Source organism: Setaria viridis, chromosome 5 (genome assembly GCF_005286985.2).
Source record: "Setaria viridis chromosome 5, Setaria_viridis_v4.0, whole genome shotgun sequence".
In the NCBI taxonomy this organism is placed as follows: Eukaryota; Viridiplantae; Streptophyta; class Magnoliopsida; order Poales; family Poaceae; genus Setaria; species Setaria viridis.
The window spans coordinates 22,135,075-22,149,179 of NC_048267.2; the positions used below are offsets into that span (position 1 = coordinate 22,135,075).

The 14,105-nt window shown below is 42.3% G+C and overlaps 2 protein-coding genes across 3 annotated transcripts; one reads left to right on the plus strand and one right to left on the minus strand.

Moving 5' to 3' along the window:
• Window positions 1-2,756: 2,756 nt before the first annotated feature.
• Window positions 2,757-6,492, plus strand: LOC117857389 (zinc finger BED domain-containing protein RICESLEEPER 2-like). Its single transcript, XM_072293522.1, has 2 exons — window positions 2,757-2,909; window positions 3,920-6,492. Exon 2 carries the CDS (start codon window positions 3,921-3,923, stop codon window positions 6,234-6,236), a length of 2,316 nt encoding a protein of 771 aa, XP_072149623.1. The 5' UTR covers window positions 2,757-2,909; window position 3,920; the 3' UTR covers window positions 6,237-6,492.
• A 312-nt stretch (window positions 6,493-6,804) lies between these two features.
• LOC117857390 (alpha-galactosidase mel1) lies at window positions 6,805-13,473 on the minus strand. 2 transcript variants are annotated; one of them, XM_034740031.2, is made up of 14 exons: window positions 13,231-13,473; window positions 12,219-12,366; window positions 11,857-12,114; window positions 11,025-11,199; window positions 10,799-10,860; window positions 10,555-10,718; window positions 10,334-10,431; window positions 9,722-9,780; window positions 9,493-9,627; window positions 9,158-9,408; window positions 8,924-9,083; window positions 8,682-8,763; window positions 8,527-8,583; window positions 6,805-7,211 (listed from the first exon to the last, which is right to left on the minus strand). In XM_034740031.2, the coding sequence occupies exons 1-14, from the start codon at window positions 13,314-13,316 to the stop codon at window positions 6,994-6,996; spliced, it is 1,953 nt and encodes a 650-aa protein (XP_034595922.1). In that variant the 5' UTR covers window positions 13,317-13,473; the 3' UTR covers window positions 6,805-6,993. The 2 variants fall into 2 exon arrangements, with proteins under 2 accessions (XP_034595922.1, XP_034595923.1); XM_034740032.2 differs by having other exon boundaries at window positions 8,527-8,568; window positions 13,231-13,470.
• Window positions 13,474-14,105: the final 632 nt, after the last annotated feature.

A 14,105-nucleotide genomic window follows, 5' to 3' on the forward strand; every position in this document is an offset into this window, starting at 1 on the left:
GATTTGTGTTCACGCTAAATGGTGGTGCTGTTAGTTGGAAGAGTTCCAAGCAGGAGACGGTGGCCGATTCTACGACAGAAGCCGAGTACATCGCGGCTTCGGAAGCCGCGAAGGAAGGTGTTTGGATAAGGAATTTCCTCATTGAGCTTGGTGTGTTCCCGAATGCGTCCAGCCCATTGAATCTCTACTGTGATAACAATGGGGCAATTGCGCAAGCAAAGGAGCCAAGGAACCACCAGAAGAACAAACACGTAATGCGGCGATTTCATCTCATTCGAGACTTCGTTAACCGGGGTGAGATCAAGATATGCAAAATACACACGGATCTGAACATTTCTGATCCGTTGACAAAACCACTCCCGCAGGCTAAGCATGATGCGCATGTAAGAGCTATGGGTATTAGGTACCTTCTAGATTGACTCTAGTGCAAGTGGGAGACTGTTGGAGGTATGCCCTAGAGGCAATCATAGAGATGATGATATTCCATTTGTATCCATGATTTGTATGTTGTGTTCATTGAATATCCATTGAAGGCTACTTGAATTGATTTGCAATTATGTGAATTGTATGTGAAACTCTTTACTTGTATGGTTATTCTAAAGTTGTCCCTAGTCGGAGTTCATGTGAGGACACACATGAATATTAGACTAGCACATGTATTAGTTGATGACTATGTTTCACAAGTCATGGACATGGAGATGTTGAACTAATAATGTGGACACATGTGGAGACATGTGTTAGGACTGACCCAACACGAGAAGTAGTTCTCTCTTTAAACAACATATACGCTTTGTCCTTAGACCTGAGATTGTCGCATGTATTCTAGATGTGGATCGACCTACTTAGGGGCTATCAAACGCTACGCCGTAACAGGGTAGTTATAAAGGTAGCTTTCGGGTTTGTCAAGAAGCATGCTATGAGACATGGTCAATCAAGATGGGATTTGCCCCTCTCTGATTGAGAGTGATATCTCTGGGCCCCTCGAGTGATCGGATCCGAAAATGCATGGCCATGCTACGTACGGTTAAGAGTTAACCTACAAAGGGATTCCGAATCACAGGATCGAGAAAGAGCGGTCGGCTTGAAGCTAGACCAAATATCGTGAGGCAAAGGGAATAGCATGTATATTATGTTGTGATGGTTCGTCTGATATGATCTTCGTGTGCGTATAGGAGTTGGCACGTCTTGCTAGAGGCCGCTACCGACTATTGGGCCGAGTAGGAGTACTCGGGCCATGTCTATGCGTATCCGAACCCATAGGGTCACACACTTAAGGGGCTGGAAGCCCAATTCGGATCTGATCCGAGTTGGATTAGGTTTAGGAGTACTAATGGGCCTCGGATCCAGAGGCCCATCAGGAACCCCTATAAATAGAGGGGTGGGGGCGTCCTAGGGTTTACACCTTTTGGCTGAACACACTTGCCGCGCCTCCCACGCCCTCGCCTGTTGCAACTCGCGGATCTAGCAATCCGGTTTGCGACGCTTCCTCCCTGCACGTGTGGATACCTTGGAGGTGTTGCGCCTGCAGCACTTGGACGAGCCATCGACGAGCCGCCGACGAGCCACGACGAGCCGACGACGAGCCGCGGCACCGGAGGCGATCTTGCTGTGCACGTGGACGAGCTGCTGAGGAGCTGCTGGACGTGATCGACTACGTACGACTACGTTGTTCGACTACGTACGACTACGTGATCGTCTTCACTGCACCGACGCATATCTACATCTTCCGCACCAGTAGTGCGTCGAGTGGTAATCCCGTGATCCTTATACGGCAGTTCTTCCTGGTTATACGCGGTAGAAAATTTTGATTTGCGCTAGTGTAGCCTACCTCGTATCCCAACAGGGAGGCGGCACCGGCGGCCTGAAGGGAGGCGGCGGCGGCGGGTTGAGGGCCGGCAGCCTGAAGGGAGGCGGCGCCGGCGGGTTGAGGGCCGGCGGGTTGAGGGTAGGCGGCGCCGGCGGGTTGAGGGTAGGTGGTGCCGGCGGGATGCAGAGAGCCCGCGCCGGCCGGACGAGGGGAGGCGACGCCTCTGGGAAAACGAGCCCGTGGATCAGGATGGCCTCCGCCGGATCCATCCATTCCGCCACCACTTCGCCCACCTGCCGCCGGCCGCCCCTGCCAATTCATCCGGCGTCGCCAGGAGCTTCGCGGGAGGAGGAGCGGGAGAGAGGAGGCAGGCGGATGGGGGAGATAGAACCGGTAGGAATTGATGAGGGTGGTGGCAAAGTTGTAATTTCTTTCAACTTCATGCATGTGGACGGGAGAAGCCGGGGGGAGCCATTTTTTTTTGGCTCGTCGCGCGCCGTTGTTTCCCAGTGCGGCTTTTCGCCGGCTCACGCACGGAAGCTATTTTCTTCTGACGCGTTTGGGACGGCTTGGGGTGAAGCTGCAGCGAGAGCCGCTCGGAGAGCCATGCCAAAGGGGCACTAAATGTAGGAACTAAACAAGAAAGTAGGGTCAGCATTCCATAAGTAAGGTCCGGTTAAGTGACATATACTATATATAAAACATGGAAAAACTGAGATCTTTTTTTGCAAATATTGTATCACATAATATATGGCAAGCCTGTACACAAATTAAATCACGCGCATAGTCCTACCAAACCAAAACTCTATCGGAAAAGGGGAAAAAGTGCTGGCAGAAGTCACAGCGGATCCGGTGGCCCACCTGTCTGCGGCAAGTGCAACAAAACCACGGCCTTTCTCCGTTGTGGGCTGGAACGAGAAACAAGCCCATAAAACCCTCCGCGTCCGGTCACCCCGTCGTTTCGTTTTTGCCCACGGGAGAAAAGGGATCTAGGGTTTCCTACTATCAAGTCGGCCTTGTTCTTCCTTGCTGGGCCGAGGCGAGCGCGTGATCCACCAGCCGCGCAACGATCCGTGGTGTGACTCAACGATCCGTGTGAGAGGTGACGATGATCCCCCATCTTCTTCTTCCCTCCCAGGCTTGCAAACCCTGTCTCTCTCCCTCCTTCCCCAATGTTTCTCTTTGTTGATTGATTGGTTGTGTAGATTAATTTCCTGGGTTTGGCGTGTTTACTGCGACCTCTTGCTTTGATTAGCCTTAGTTATATATAGGGCTGGTCGATCGATCATGTGAGTGAGTGGGGGTTTTCTGTGCTTGATTGATACCAACTGGTCCAAATCTCTCTACAATTGGGGTTGCTACTAATTAACTAGGAAGCTGCTCATCATCTCGTACCTCGCTCGTACTGGAGGTTTAGTTCGATCAGTTTCCTGTTTACTTTTTTGGCCTGCTATTTTGAGCATCCGAAGATACAGGATGCAATTTGTACTCGAACAAAGCAGGGTGGAATTCGAGATGGTGTTTCTGATCTTCTTTTAATCTGTTTTTGTCAACTTTCTGCCAGAATTTTCAGTCCGATACTTACGTAGTGGGTGTGTTTAATTCTCCTCAACGAGTGTAAGTTCTTTTAGGCACGGTTAGAGTTATTATTCTGAACGCAACTTGATTATTAGCTTGTGCCGAGGATCAAGCATGCGGGACATACTTTCTGCTCAATGCCTTTTCAAGAGGCCTTCGCTTAGATTATTGATTGAAGTTGCAGTGCCATCCTGTTTTTTTTTTGTCCTAGATCATCCTTTCTGTTGGTAAATGTACTGTCTTCTTACTAAAAAGTTTGAAATAGCTAGCTTAAACATGAATTTGTGATGCTAGAACCACTTCTGGAACATTTATTATTTGATACAATGGCCGAGTGCTGTGATGCTGGTGCTCTCAAACAATAAAGCGCTGTAATATGAATGTATGTTCAATTTATTATGCACACATGCTATGTTTTCACGAGATATATTGCATTTTGCAGTTTATTTAAACCACTGTATGTGTTCTGGCTTGACTACATTATATCTGACATAATTCTGTTTCTTTCTACCATTCTACCTGTTTTGTTCTCAGCATGGGTAATCCAAACAGCAATGACTCTTCGATGGTGCATGACAACCACATGATTCATGGCACTGATACGATGTTCGAAGATTGCGAGATGATGCTTGGTAGCAATGACATGGTGGACGGCTGTCAGATGATTATCGGTGACAAGATGGATCATGGTGGCCAAATGATCCTGGATTACAAGGTTGTCGACATCCATGATAACAAGATGGCTCCTGACAGTGAAGTGTTCCCTGGTAGCAAGATGGATTGTGGTTATGAGATAATCCACTATGACCAAACGGTCTTCCATTGTAGTGAGATGGCTCAAGATAGTGAGATGGCTAATGGTAATGAGACTGTTGAGGTGACACCACAAACCTCCTCAAGGCGCCGAAGAAAGAAGTCCATGGTCTGGGAGCATTTCACTACTGAAGAGTCTGAGGGATGCACAAAAGCATGCTGCAATCACTGTAAAGGATTCTTTGCATACAGTTCTGGCTCAAAAATGGCTGGCACTAGCCATCTGAAGAGGCATATTACCATGGGTCATTGTCCTGTGATCAAAGGTCATGAACCTTCAGCAGGAGGTAGAGACAATGGTGGTCAGGGTACCCTAGAGAAACCTTCTAAGAGGCGCCGCACATGTGCTGGCTATGCAAATGCTCCGTTCAATCCAGACCTTAGTTCATCGTATCTGGCGAAGATGATCATTCTGCATGACTATCCTCTCCATATTGTTCAACAGCCAACCTTCATATCCTTTATTGAGGGTCTGCAGCCACGTTTCAAGGTGGTTAATACAGATGTGATGGAGGCAGAGGTTTATGCAATTTATCTTAAGGAAAGGGATAACCTGCTCAAGGAAGTGGGGAATATTCCTGGAAGGATAAATCTCACAATAGGATGGTGGACCACTAGCCAAACTCTTGGATATGTTTCAATTGCAGGACAATACATTGATTCTGACTGGAAGCTGCACCGAAGAATGCTCAACTTCGTGATGGCCCCTTGGTCTTGTTCAGGGAATGCAGTTAGTGAAGCTATCAGCAGAAGCCTTTCTCAGTGGAACATGACAGACAAACTATTCACCATTACTGGGGATTATGAGTCCTCACATGACATCTACAGTGTGAATCTGAGAGATGACCTCTCAAAAAAGAGCATTCCAATGCTTAGGGGGCAGTTTTTGGTTGTGAGGTGCTATGCCCATATACTGAATGCAGCTGCAAGTGATGTCACTGCTTCAGTACAAAGTGTCATTTACAAAATCCGTGAAAGTATAAAGTTCATAAAATCTTGTACTAGCCATGAGCAGCAGTTTACTGACATCATTCAGCAACTGCAAATTCCAAGTAACAAGACCCTATGTCTCGATATTAAAGCCCAGTGGAATACCACCCATCTCATGCTGCTGGCAGCTCTGGATTATAAGCAGGCATTCACCATGCTGGAGAAATTTAATGATAACTACAATCAAGCACCTTCTGCAGTGGACTGGGAGGAAGTCGAGGTTGCTTGCAGTTATCTTAAGCTGTTGTATGACTCTGCACATAGCATTATGGCGACAGAAGATCCAACTGCAAACATCTTTTTCCATGAGGCTTGGACGATTCAGAGAGAGATTTCAAGTGGCACAGATCTTCAAGATCCAATTTCGAGTAGAATTGCAAAAGATGTGCATGAGAGGTTTGACAAGTACTGGAAAGATTGCAATGTCATGCTGGCCATTGCTGTTGTGATGGATCCCCGTTTCAAGATGAAGATTGTCGAGTTTAGTTACTCCAAAATTTATGGCCCGAAGGGTGTAAAGTATGTCAAGGTAGTCGATGATGCTGTTCATGAGCTTTACAAAGAATATGTTAGACAGCCACTTCCGTTGGTAGCTGCCCATGTTGAGCATGGGGCCAATGGCACTCTGCCTACTGATGAGAAGAAAATCCTAACAATTCCACCTTCCACTGGCGATGCACTTTCAGACTTTGACATCTACCTCTCAGAGGCCGCACTGAGCAAGATCCCAAAGTCAGAGCTAGATCAGTACTTGGAAGAAGCCCCGCTCCCACGCATCCCAGAGTTTGACATTCTGAAGTGGTGGAAGCTTAATGCCCTCAAGTACCCAACTCTCTCAAGGATGGCCCGAGATGTCCTTGCCATCCCAGTCTCCACAGTAGGTCGCGGCTCTGTATTCTCATCAGCTCGAAGTGAAGCCAGGATGCTTGATGACTACCTGAGTTCATTGCACCCTGAAACCTTGGAGGCACTGTTCTGCGCAAAAGACTGGCTACAGAATTCCCCTCCTGCTCCAAAACCACCCAGTACCACATCGGCGAAAAAGTAAAGACGAAGAGGGCTTCGAAGTAGCTGATCGTTGCATGTCCAAGTAGCAGGGATCTCTATAAGGTGGTGGTTATTTAGGAATGTTTTGTGGGTGCTTATATTGTAGGTTGTAACTCGGTTATGCTTAACAAGTTGTTAAGCTGCATGCATGATCTGTCTCAGCTTGACGGTGATTAAATGCCCTTACAGCTTTCTGTGTTCATGTCCTGATACCATTCTTGCATTTTTCCTGTTATACGAGCTTCAGTTCTGCGATGTGTTCATTCTGCATTTGTTATTTAGTTCCGCATGTTGCTACTGCTGCTTGTGGACCCTGCTCGTCAGATGATCCCATTCCAGTAGTACAATATTTATCTGTCTGTTATTATCTTGATTACCAGATAACTTGTGTTCGTAGTATTTAATTAAATAGGTAAATGATTCAATTACGTCGGTTGGACAAATAGCCATGTCTGAGTGATTTGTGATGTGAACCTCCAAATTATGTTGCATGTTCCTCTGTTAATCATGAATTGCTGAAGCCTGTACAACTAAATAGAACTCACCGAGTCCTTTTAGACCATCAAACAAAAACATAATGTTCACCTTCCTTGTTTATTTTTAGCTGTTATAACATAATCCTTCAGCTATCTAGTTACATGGTTTATCAACCTATCGGTTCCATATCCAGCGTGCATTTCATCACAACATTCATGGATGGAGCTTTAGAAGAAATGACGATTACAAACTATCAGAACTATTTGCCCAGTACCGCAATCTCAACATACGATTTCAAACACCATGGAGCCATGTGGATTAACCACTGCTGAAATCACTTCCTTCGTGAGACTGAAATTCTTCCCGCTCCAAACTTCAGTGCATCTACATAGGTCTTTTCTCAAGAATGCTCTTCTGAGAACCTTTCCAAGGTCTGATATTCGTGCAGCCATCTTCCTGCTCGTGGAGTCAAGGTTGAAGAATGCGAGATAGATTTCTCCTGAATGATGGAAGACAAAGCATCAGCATAAAATTCTTTCTCATGCATTACCCAAAAAGAACGAAACGAAAGGGTCCTTGCTTGAAGCTGAAACAATCTCAATTGGAAATACAAAATCTTTCATTTCTGAGTAATGCAATCAACCATATATGTAGTTAGTTTCATACATTTCCAGTCTCCCAATGAAAGGTGGAATCAGAATGTCCATCTTTCCCAAGGCTATGCACCATACAATGAAATTCTGACAACTTCTGAGCATATTTTATTCACGTTATGAAAGGAGAATATTAATTAGATAACACAAATAATATACTTTTGTGAACACATAACTTCAATATAATTTCAGCCAAAAGTCAAGTTACCAATTTTATAATAGTAAGTCTTGTAATTCACTGCAGAGTGCAGGGTTTCAATATCATTAATGAAAATGCTGTATGCATGAGACAATTTTTTTAGATTGTCCCTTGTTCTCAACTAAAACAAAAAAAAAATTCAAATTTGGACTACAATTGTATCAACCAAGAATATATTATTTTATCAAAATAAATGTAGATCTTTTAGGTTTATGAAAATAGAGGAAGACGATTTCCACGTATCTAAAAGCATGAAAAGGAGTATTTCCTTGTGATGCAAATAAGAAACCACAAAAGCTTATCCACCTCAAGTCAGATATGTGCAACAAGGTTATGTGCCATGTATCAGGCAGGTCCTCAAGGCTTTATTTGCCAAGAAAAGGGTCAACGGTTTATCATAACCATTCTATTCATGTATATTTGTTAAAAGAAGAAATGTAAAGGTTTCAGATGTTAAGACGATTGGCAAGAATGGCGATGCTGGTCTTGTGTCTAAGGTTGAAACTTTGGAGTCAGAAGATTGCTAAACTCGAAATAGGTGATGGTTGAGGGGAAAACTACTTGATGGTGGTAGCCATACACAGATACTCTAGTCTTGCTTCTCCCCTTACAATTGAAGCTATGAAAGTCAGTTTTTGCATTCCCTGTATAAATTATGCCAGCCAGGTAGCTTAAGTTCTCTGTTATCCACAGTTGATCCTGCAGTCTTTGTGAGATTTATGTGTCCTGTGGTTACTCTAAGAATATCATGGTCTATCTATCAAGATTTTTGTTAACACAGCAGAAGCTCATGTACCAATACCACATTGAAACATTGCAATTCTGGTAGCAAGTTATCATATATTTTACAGAGGCAACAATTTAAAGAATTGTGTATGTTACTAATCGACATACATATATATTCCACACAGGAGTAAACCATTTCACAGAATCCCCTGTTGAGTACATATAAGATAACTAACCTTTACTTCCAGTTGCAACCCATGCACGAGCTCCAATAGTACCTAATTCATAGAAAACTGTGATGACAGTGTAATGATTTTGCCTAATTCATAGAAAACTGTGATGACAGTGTAATGATTTTGATTAACTCACAACAAAGTTAACTAATATGTACCTCCTTCATCCCTTGATTCCACCGTGGCGCATAATCCTGAATAGCTGCTCACAAGATTTCCATTCGCATTTAGCTCCCACATCTGCACTCACACATTCATGCGTAACCAATGCCATAAGTTCAGTTGCCAGACAGGATAAGTCTCATTATTCACAAACTTCATGACTAAATAAAGTGCTAAAGTTTTGTGTCCAGTTAGTAGCACTAGGTTGGTGGTCTGGTGGTGATGGTGGAGATCTTACCTGTTTTGCATGCCACCTGCATGCAGAGAACATCGGAAACCTGATATCTGAGGCAGACCGTCTTCGGCCAGCAGATGCATCCAAACAAGTATCACCTGTGTTTCTAACTGAAAGATGAAACTTTGATTGGTGCTCTATGCTGTCCATGATAATGATATCCCTACAATGTACAAAATGTGTTAAAACAAATCATAGAGTGAGCACTTCTCCATTTATGAAGAGCGTGGATCTTACGATGCAAGAAGTGGTTTTGTTTTCCCCAGGCAAAATGATGTACTTTTGTCATTCTGTATTTCATAGTTCCTGCATATATGATCTGGCTTCCCATCTTGTGAAAACACATACCATCCATTAGCTGTATCATCGCTGCAGGCAGTGAGACCGACAAACATGCCATCGTTCTTTGTAAGGTGAACATGATAAGGAGACCTAAAGCGGCCAGAATGTTCTTCTTTTGACGTCCTTCCACTGTACACATAACGGAACTGAAAATATCTACAGGTCAGCATACAGTTTTTTACACTTACAAAGCATAAACAGTTTTGATAGAAATTCTCAAGTGCAGGTACCTCCATGTTATTTTTACTGTAGTGGTTTATCTTCAATAAAGTAGGATTGGTAATTATGCTTAATGTACCATCATCAAGATGTGTCAAATCTCCTCCGTACATAAGAGGCGATTTAGCCATTGACCAAAGTGCCATCTGTAAGGTCAGTCAAAAGAAAATAGTGTTCCTTATCATATAAAAAAAGATACAGCGCATTTAAAATTTAAAAACCAAAATGACCATCATCAACCTGTGTTTTCTGTTCATCAAGAGTAAGGTTACATTTCCTGTGAGGGCCCTGATTTACACCTGCACTAACAGAAGAAAAGGGTCTGTTTCTGATACAACTGCATATCTATTATATCATTCAAAATAATCCTAAAAAAAGGGAAAGAAAGAAAAAACGACATATAGATATGATGTACTCAAGAAAACATTCAAGCAGACGAGTCACACGTAGTTGAATAAATTAATGCATACAATTCGAACCTAGATGATAGGGGTGAACACCCACACCACCCACCGAGCTAGGCTCAATTCCTCTCATCTGCTTGAATGTCTTTCTCTAAAAAAACTTCCATCGCATATAAGTTTAGATTTTCCGCATTTTCCTATATAGAATGAGAATTCCATACAACAATGTAACAGCATGTGCATCCATGGAGTTTGTGGAAGAACTTATCTCCCAACTGGTGTGCTACAACTGTTTCTTGATGCCAAAATTCACTAGCATGTGCATTTAACAGAAAATTATGGTGCGTTTTTTCCTGAAAATTGTGAGTTTGCTTCATGGGTAAAAGACCCCAGAGCAAGACAAGAATCAAGTCTAATTTAATTTTTTACTATAAAGGTAATTCAGTACTTGGATCGGTAAGCCATCCAAATGGAAGCATGTCTAAGTCTGGCCAAGATCTTCCTCGCAACCCAGTGGCTCCAATCTTCTTTGCAGCAGCGAAGGAACTGCGTACAACATCCAAAGGAAAATAAGGAATAAGTTCTTATTTACTAGACAATATACATAAACAAGCTAAGGAAAATAATAAGGATGTAACAAAACAAGAGAAAGTAGAAAATATCAGTTACCTTGCCACAGAAAAATGTGAGCTCACATCATTCCAGTGATCCCAATCATCTCCAGTTATTCTGTACATATTAACATGATCGCTAATATTCTCAGCTAATGCTGGAGTAACTTCAGTTCCTGGTGAGAGGGACAGGATGATCGGACGATCAATCTCTTGCAATAGCTGCAATATAGGTGTTAGCTGACTCTGGAAGTGTTTCATTGGAACTAGTGTAATTAGTTCTAGGATGAAGAATTATTTACCTCTGAAATAGTGATGATTTCTTCTGGGCTATAATCTGTGCCGAAGATACAATCAACCTTCACTGCCAAAAAAAAAAACAAAAAAAAAACAGAATGGTAAATATGAAAGCATTTATTCAACACTCAGTTTTGGCAGCACATGGATAGGGACAGCTAAAACTTTAAGATAACTCCATGCTACCTACAGACCCATGCACTTAAAATGACATATAGCCAATAAGCTTACCAAAATCAACATCCCAATCAGCATATTGTCGATAAAGAGATCTTAAAAAGGCCCGTCCAGCTCCAGTATCTGTGTTAACACTCATAAATCCATGCGGCATCCATGCACAAGTTCTGTGAGTGAGACCTATGTCTCGTGCTGTCCATTGACGACCATTCTCTAGATATGGTTTTCCCTGAAAGGAATCAGAAAGGAACAAATTAAAACGTTATAAACTAGAGTACAGCAATTTCCATTTATAGTTGAGTTTTTGCTAAGTGCGATGCCCTGTTTTCAAGATTCATTTGTTGAATTAAAGATAGAAGTTTAAGATTTCATAGGAAAACACACAACAACTAAGTCATTCATTTGTTCAAAACATCACATAATATGAAATTACAGAAATGTCAGATAGATAATTAAAAATACTATGGGGTAGAGCGTTTCACACAATAGTGATGAATGATAGAGAATATAATTAAATTAAATTGGTTAGTGCCCAGGGGAACCAGCCTCCGCATGAGCAAAGATACATGTTATCTAACATTTTGCAATGTTCCAAAGACTATTAGAAAAGAAAAAAAGATTGCACAGCTAGTACAGATAAAATTACGTAATCCTGTAAAACATAAATTTCAAATTCATCTTTCATATCAAGATTCAAGGAAAAACTAAGAATGGTTTCTGTATATACAAGTTAACATTAACAATGATTATTCATTCTTGGGTATAAAACATAATGCTAACAAGGGACCCTGATAAAATGAACACGTAACAACTCAAATAAAATGCTACTTTCAAAATACCATTAATTGTCATATACTATACTAGCATATTAAATGAAGAATATTACCGTCTTAATGTCCAAGATTGGTGTATTTGCATTAACAGCTTGCACACTTATACCTTTCATCAAATGGATGCCAAATTTCAAGCCCATTCCATGGACCTTACTGGCGATTTGACTAAACCCTCTGTCAATCCTAGATGATGGAAACCTTTGAAGGTCCGGAAATGGTCGACCCCATTCATCAATGTTATCAAATCCATATGAATCTGTGTATGCCCCATCAACATACTTCCGGTACCAGAGGAAATCAATAACTGCATACTATATGAGATAGAATAAATAGTTAAACGAGTGGTTATAATTTTATTCATTCATATTTCTTATGATATTATCTATAGTCAAACTAAAGTATTCTGACAAATAACCTGATATCCATGTGGGAGTAACTTCTCTGCCAAAATCTGAGCATTTTGCAGGTATGCACTTTCATCCACTGTCCAAGAAAAAGAATCATATGAGTTCCAACCTCTTGGTGGCAATGCGGCAACTTCTTCATTTGCCTCAGAAGTACCCCTGAAATTTACATGCATGAAAAAACAGAAGTAGTAGTCATTTTCTTCACTTATGTGTATCCTTGGTTACAATGGATCAAATCCTGAAGCTTTCTAACTTGTAGTTTTTCATACTTTCACAATAGCATTGCATCATATTCCACAGTGCTGCATTGAGGTTACGTTATAACAAAACAGAGTGTTGGACATAGATTAAAGAGATATAAAGATATAAAGATACATAGCTTATGCACTTGATGAATTTCATTTGAATAACATCTTTTAGAAAGTCACTTGAAACAGTATGGGTGCAGAAATTATGCCACGAAATTAAAACCTTATTCTAGGATAAATGTGAAGTAATGGACTTTCGACCAAATAGAGATAATTTTGATCAATATGCACAAACCATCAGTATTCTCATTTATTTGAAGTAGTGCACGCTAGAATTTTCTGGATATTTAGACCATAAGGGTTGGTTCAGTTATTCCTTTTTATGATTGGGAAAGTACAGGGCTACAAGCATAACCTATGTGGCTATGTCCCATTAGTTGAGTGTGAAATTAAATCAGGATGCTCGGTGATTGGGAATGTCCTCCCAAAGTTTTATGAAACAATTGAGTGCTCTAGAGATTTCAAGCATTTAGTGCAAAAGTAAATCAGCCTGATAATCTTGCTAGTAATCAGATGCAAAATAGGACAACTCTAACAAATCAGTGAACTACTGAATTGCTGAAGGAAAAGTAGTGAGCTCCTGAGCACCAGACAATGGCACCGCATCCGGGATTTAACCAGAGAATCGCCGAAAAACCAAACAGGAAACACACATCCAACATGTATATAAAGTTAAACTACTAGAAATGGTTTTAATAGTTTGCGTTCTAACCATAGAAGGAGGAAGAGGACGAGGAACTCGGAGCAGAGGTGGTGACGCCGCCATGGCGGCGGAGGGGACGAAGCCCCCATGCCCATCCCCGCAGGCCGCCGAACAGGAGCAGGAACAACTGAGGTGAGCTGGGGGGAGAGAGGGAGAAAGTGGGCGGCACTAATGGAGTGGCAGGGTAGTGACCGTGGGTGGTTTGTGTCTGTTGTGCGATGTGTCGACTCCCGAGGAGGTCACGGCATCATGTGTTTGGCTGCACGCCACTTCTAACGTGGAGACTGTTGAGGCCTGCTGGGACGCGGAAACCGCAGCTCTGGGTTGGGCCGGTATCCGGCGACAGCGAGCGCCGAGTCGACTTCCGGTGCACGAGCGTCGCGTCGCCGCCGCCAGCGGTTGATTTGAGACGGCGAGGCCGGCAACGCTTCGTTGGCCATTGCCTCCTCTTCCCACCGCCTACCACGCCACCGATCCCATTTTTATTTGATACCTCGTGGACGATTTGGTACATGTTTGTGGCTTTGTGCATCTAAATCCGTAAGGTCCAGTGGACCCAGCTACTGTTGTGCTCTTCTAAACAAGTTATTTGTAGTTATGAATATGCAACGATGCTATATTTTCAAGGATGAATGCATTTGTTACATGTCCTTTTGCAATAACATTCTTGATGTCTTATTATGTTACAACAATGGTCTATATCTTTTTGAAGATAAAGTTGACCACTACAATGGTCAATACCTAGCTCCATTACAAAGTTAAAGTTGATGGATTTCTTTGGTGCGGGTTCGTGATATCCACCGTCCATAAAATTGTACTACTTGTTATTTTAAAAATAGAGTCTATTTTTTATAATAACAAGATAGCTATAATTTGTTGAATTA

What these genes read in the sequence shown, in the direction of transcription:
- LOC117857390 (XM_034740031.2), bottom strand. Translation starts at nt 13,316, where the DNA reads ATGGGCATGGGGGCTTCGTCCCCTCCGCCGCCATGGCGGCGTCACCAC. An exon ending in TGGATGGCTTACCGATCCAA is followed by an intron (nt 9,781 to 10,333) that starts GTACTGAATTAC and finishes CTGTTAGTGCAG; the next exon opens with GTGTAAATCAGGGCCCTCAC. An exon ending in GGAATCAAGGGATGAAGGAG is followed by an intron (nt 8,584 to 8,681) that starts GTACATATTAGT and finishes CTGTCATCACAG; the next exon opens with TTTTCTATGAATTAGGTACT.
- LOC117857389 (XM_072293522.1), top strand. Translation starts at nt 3,921, where the DNA reads ATGGGTAATCCAAACAGCAATGACTCTTCGATGGTGCATGACAACCAC.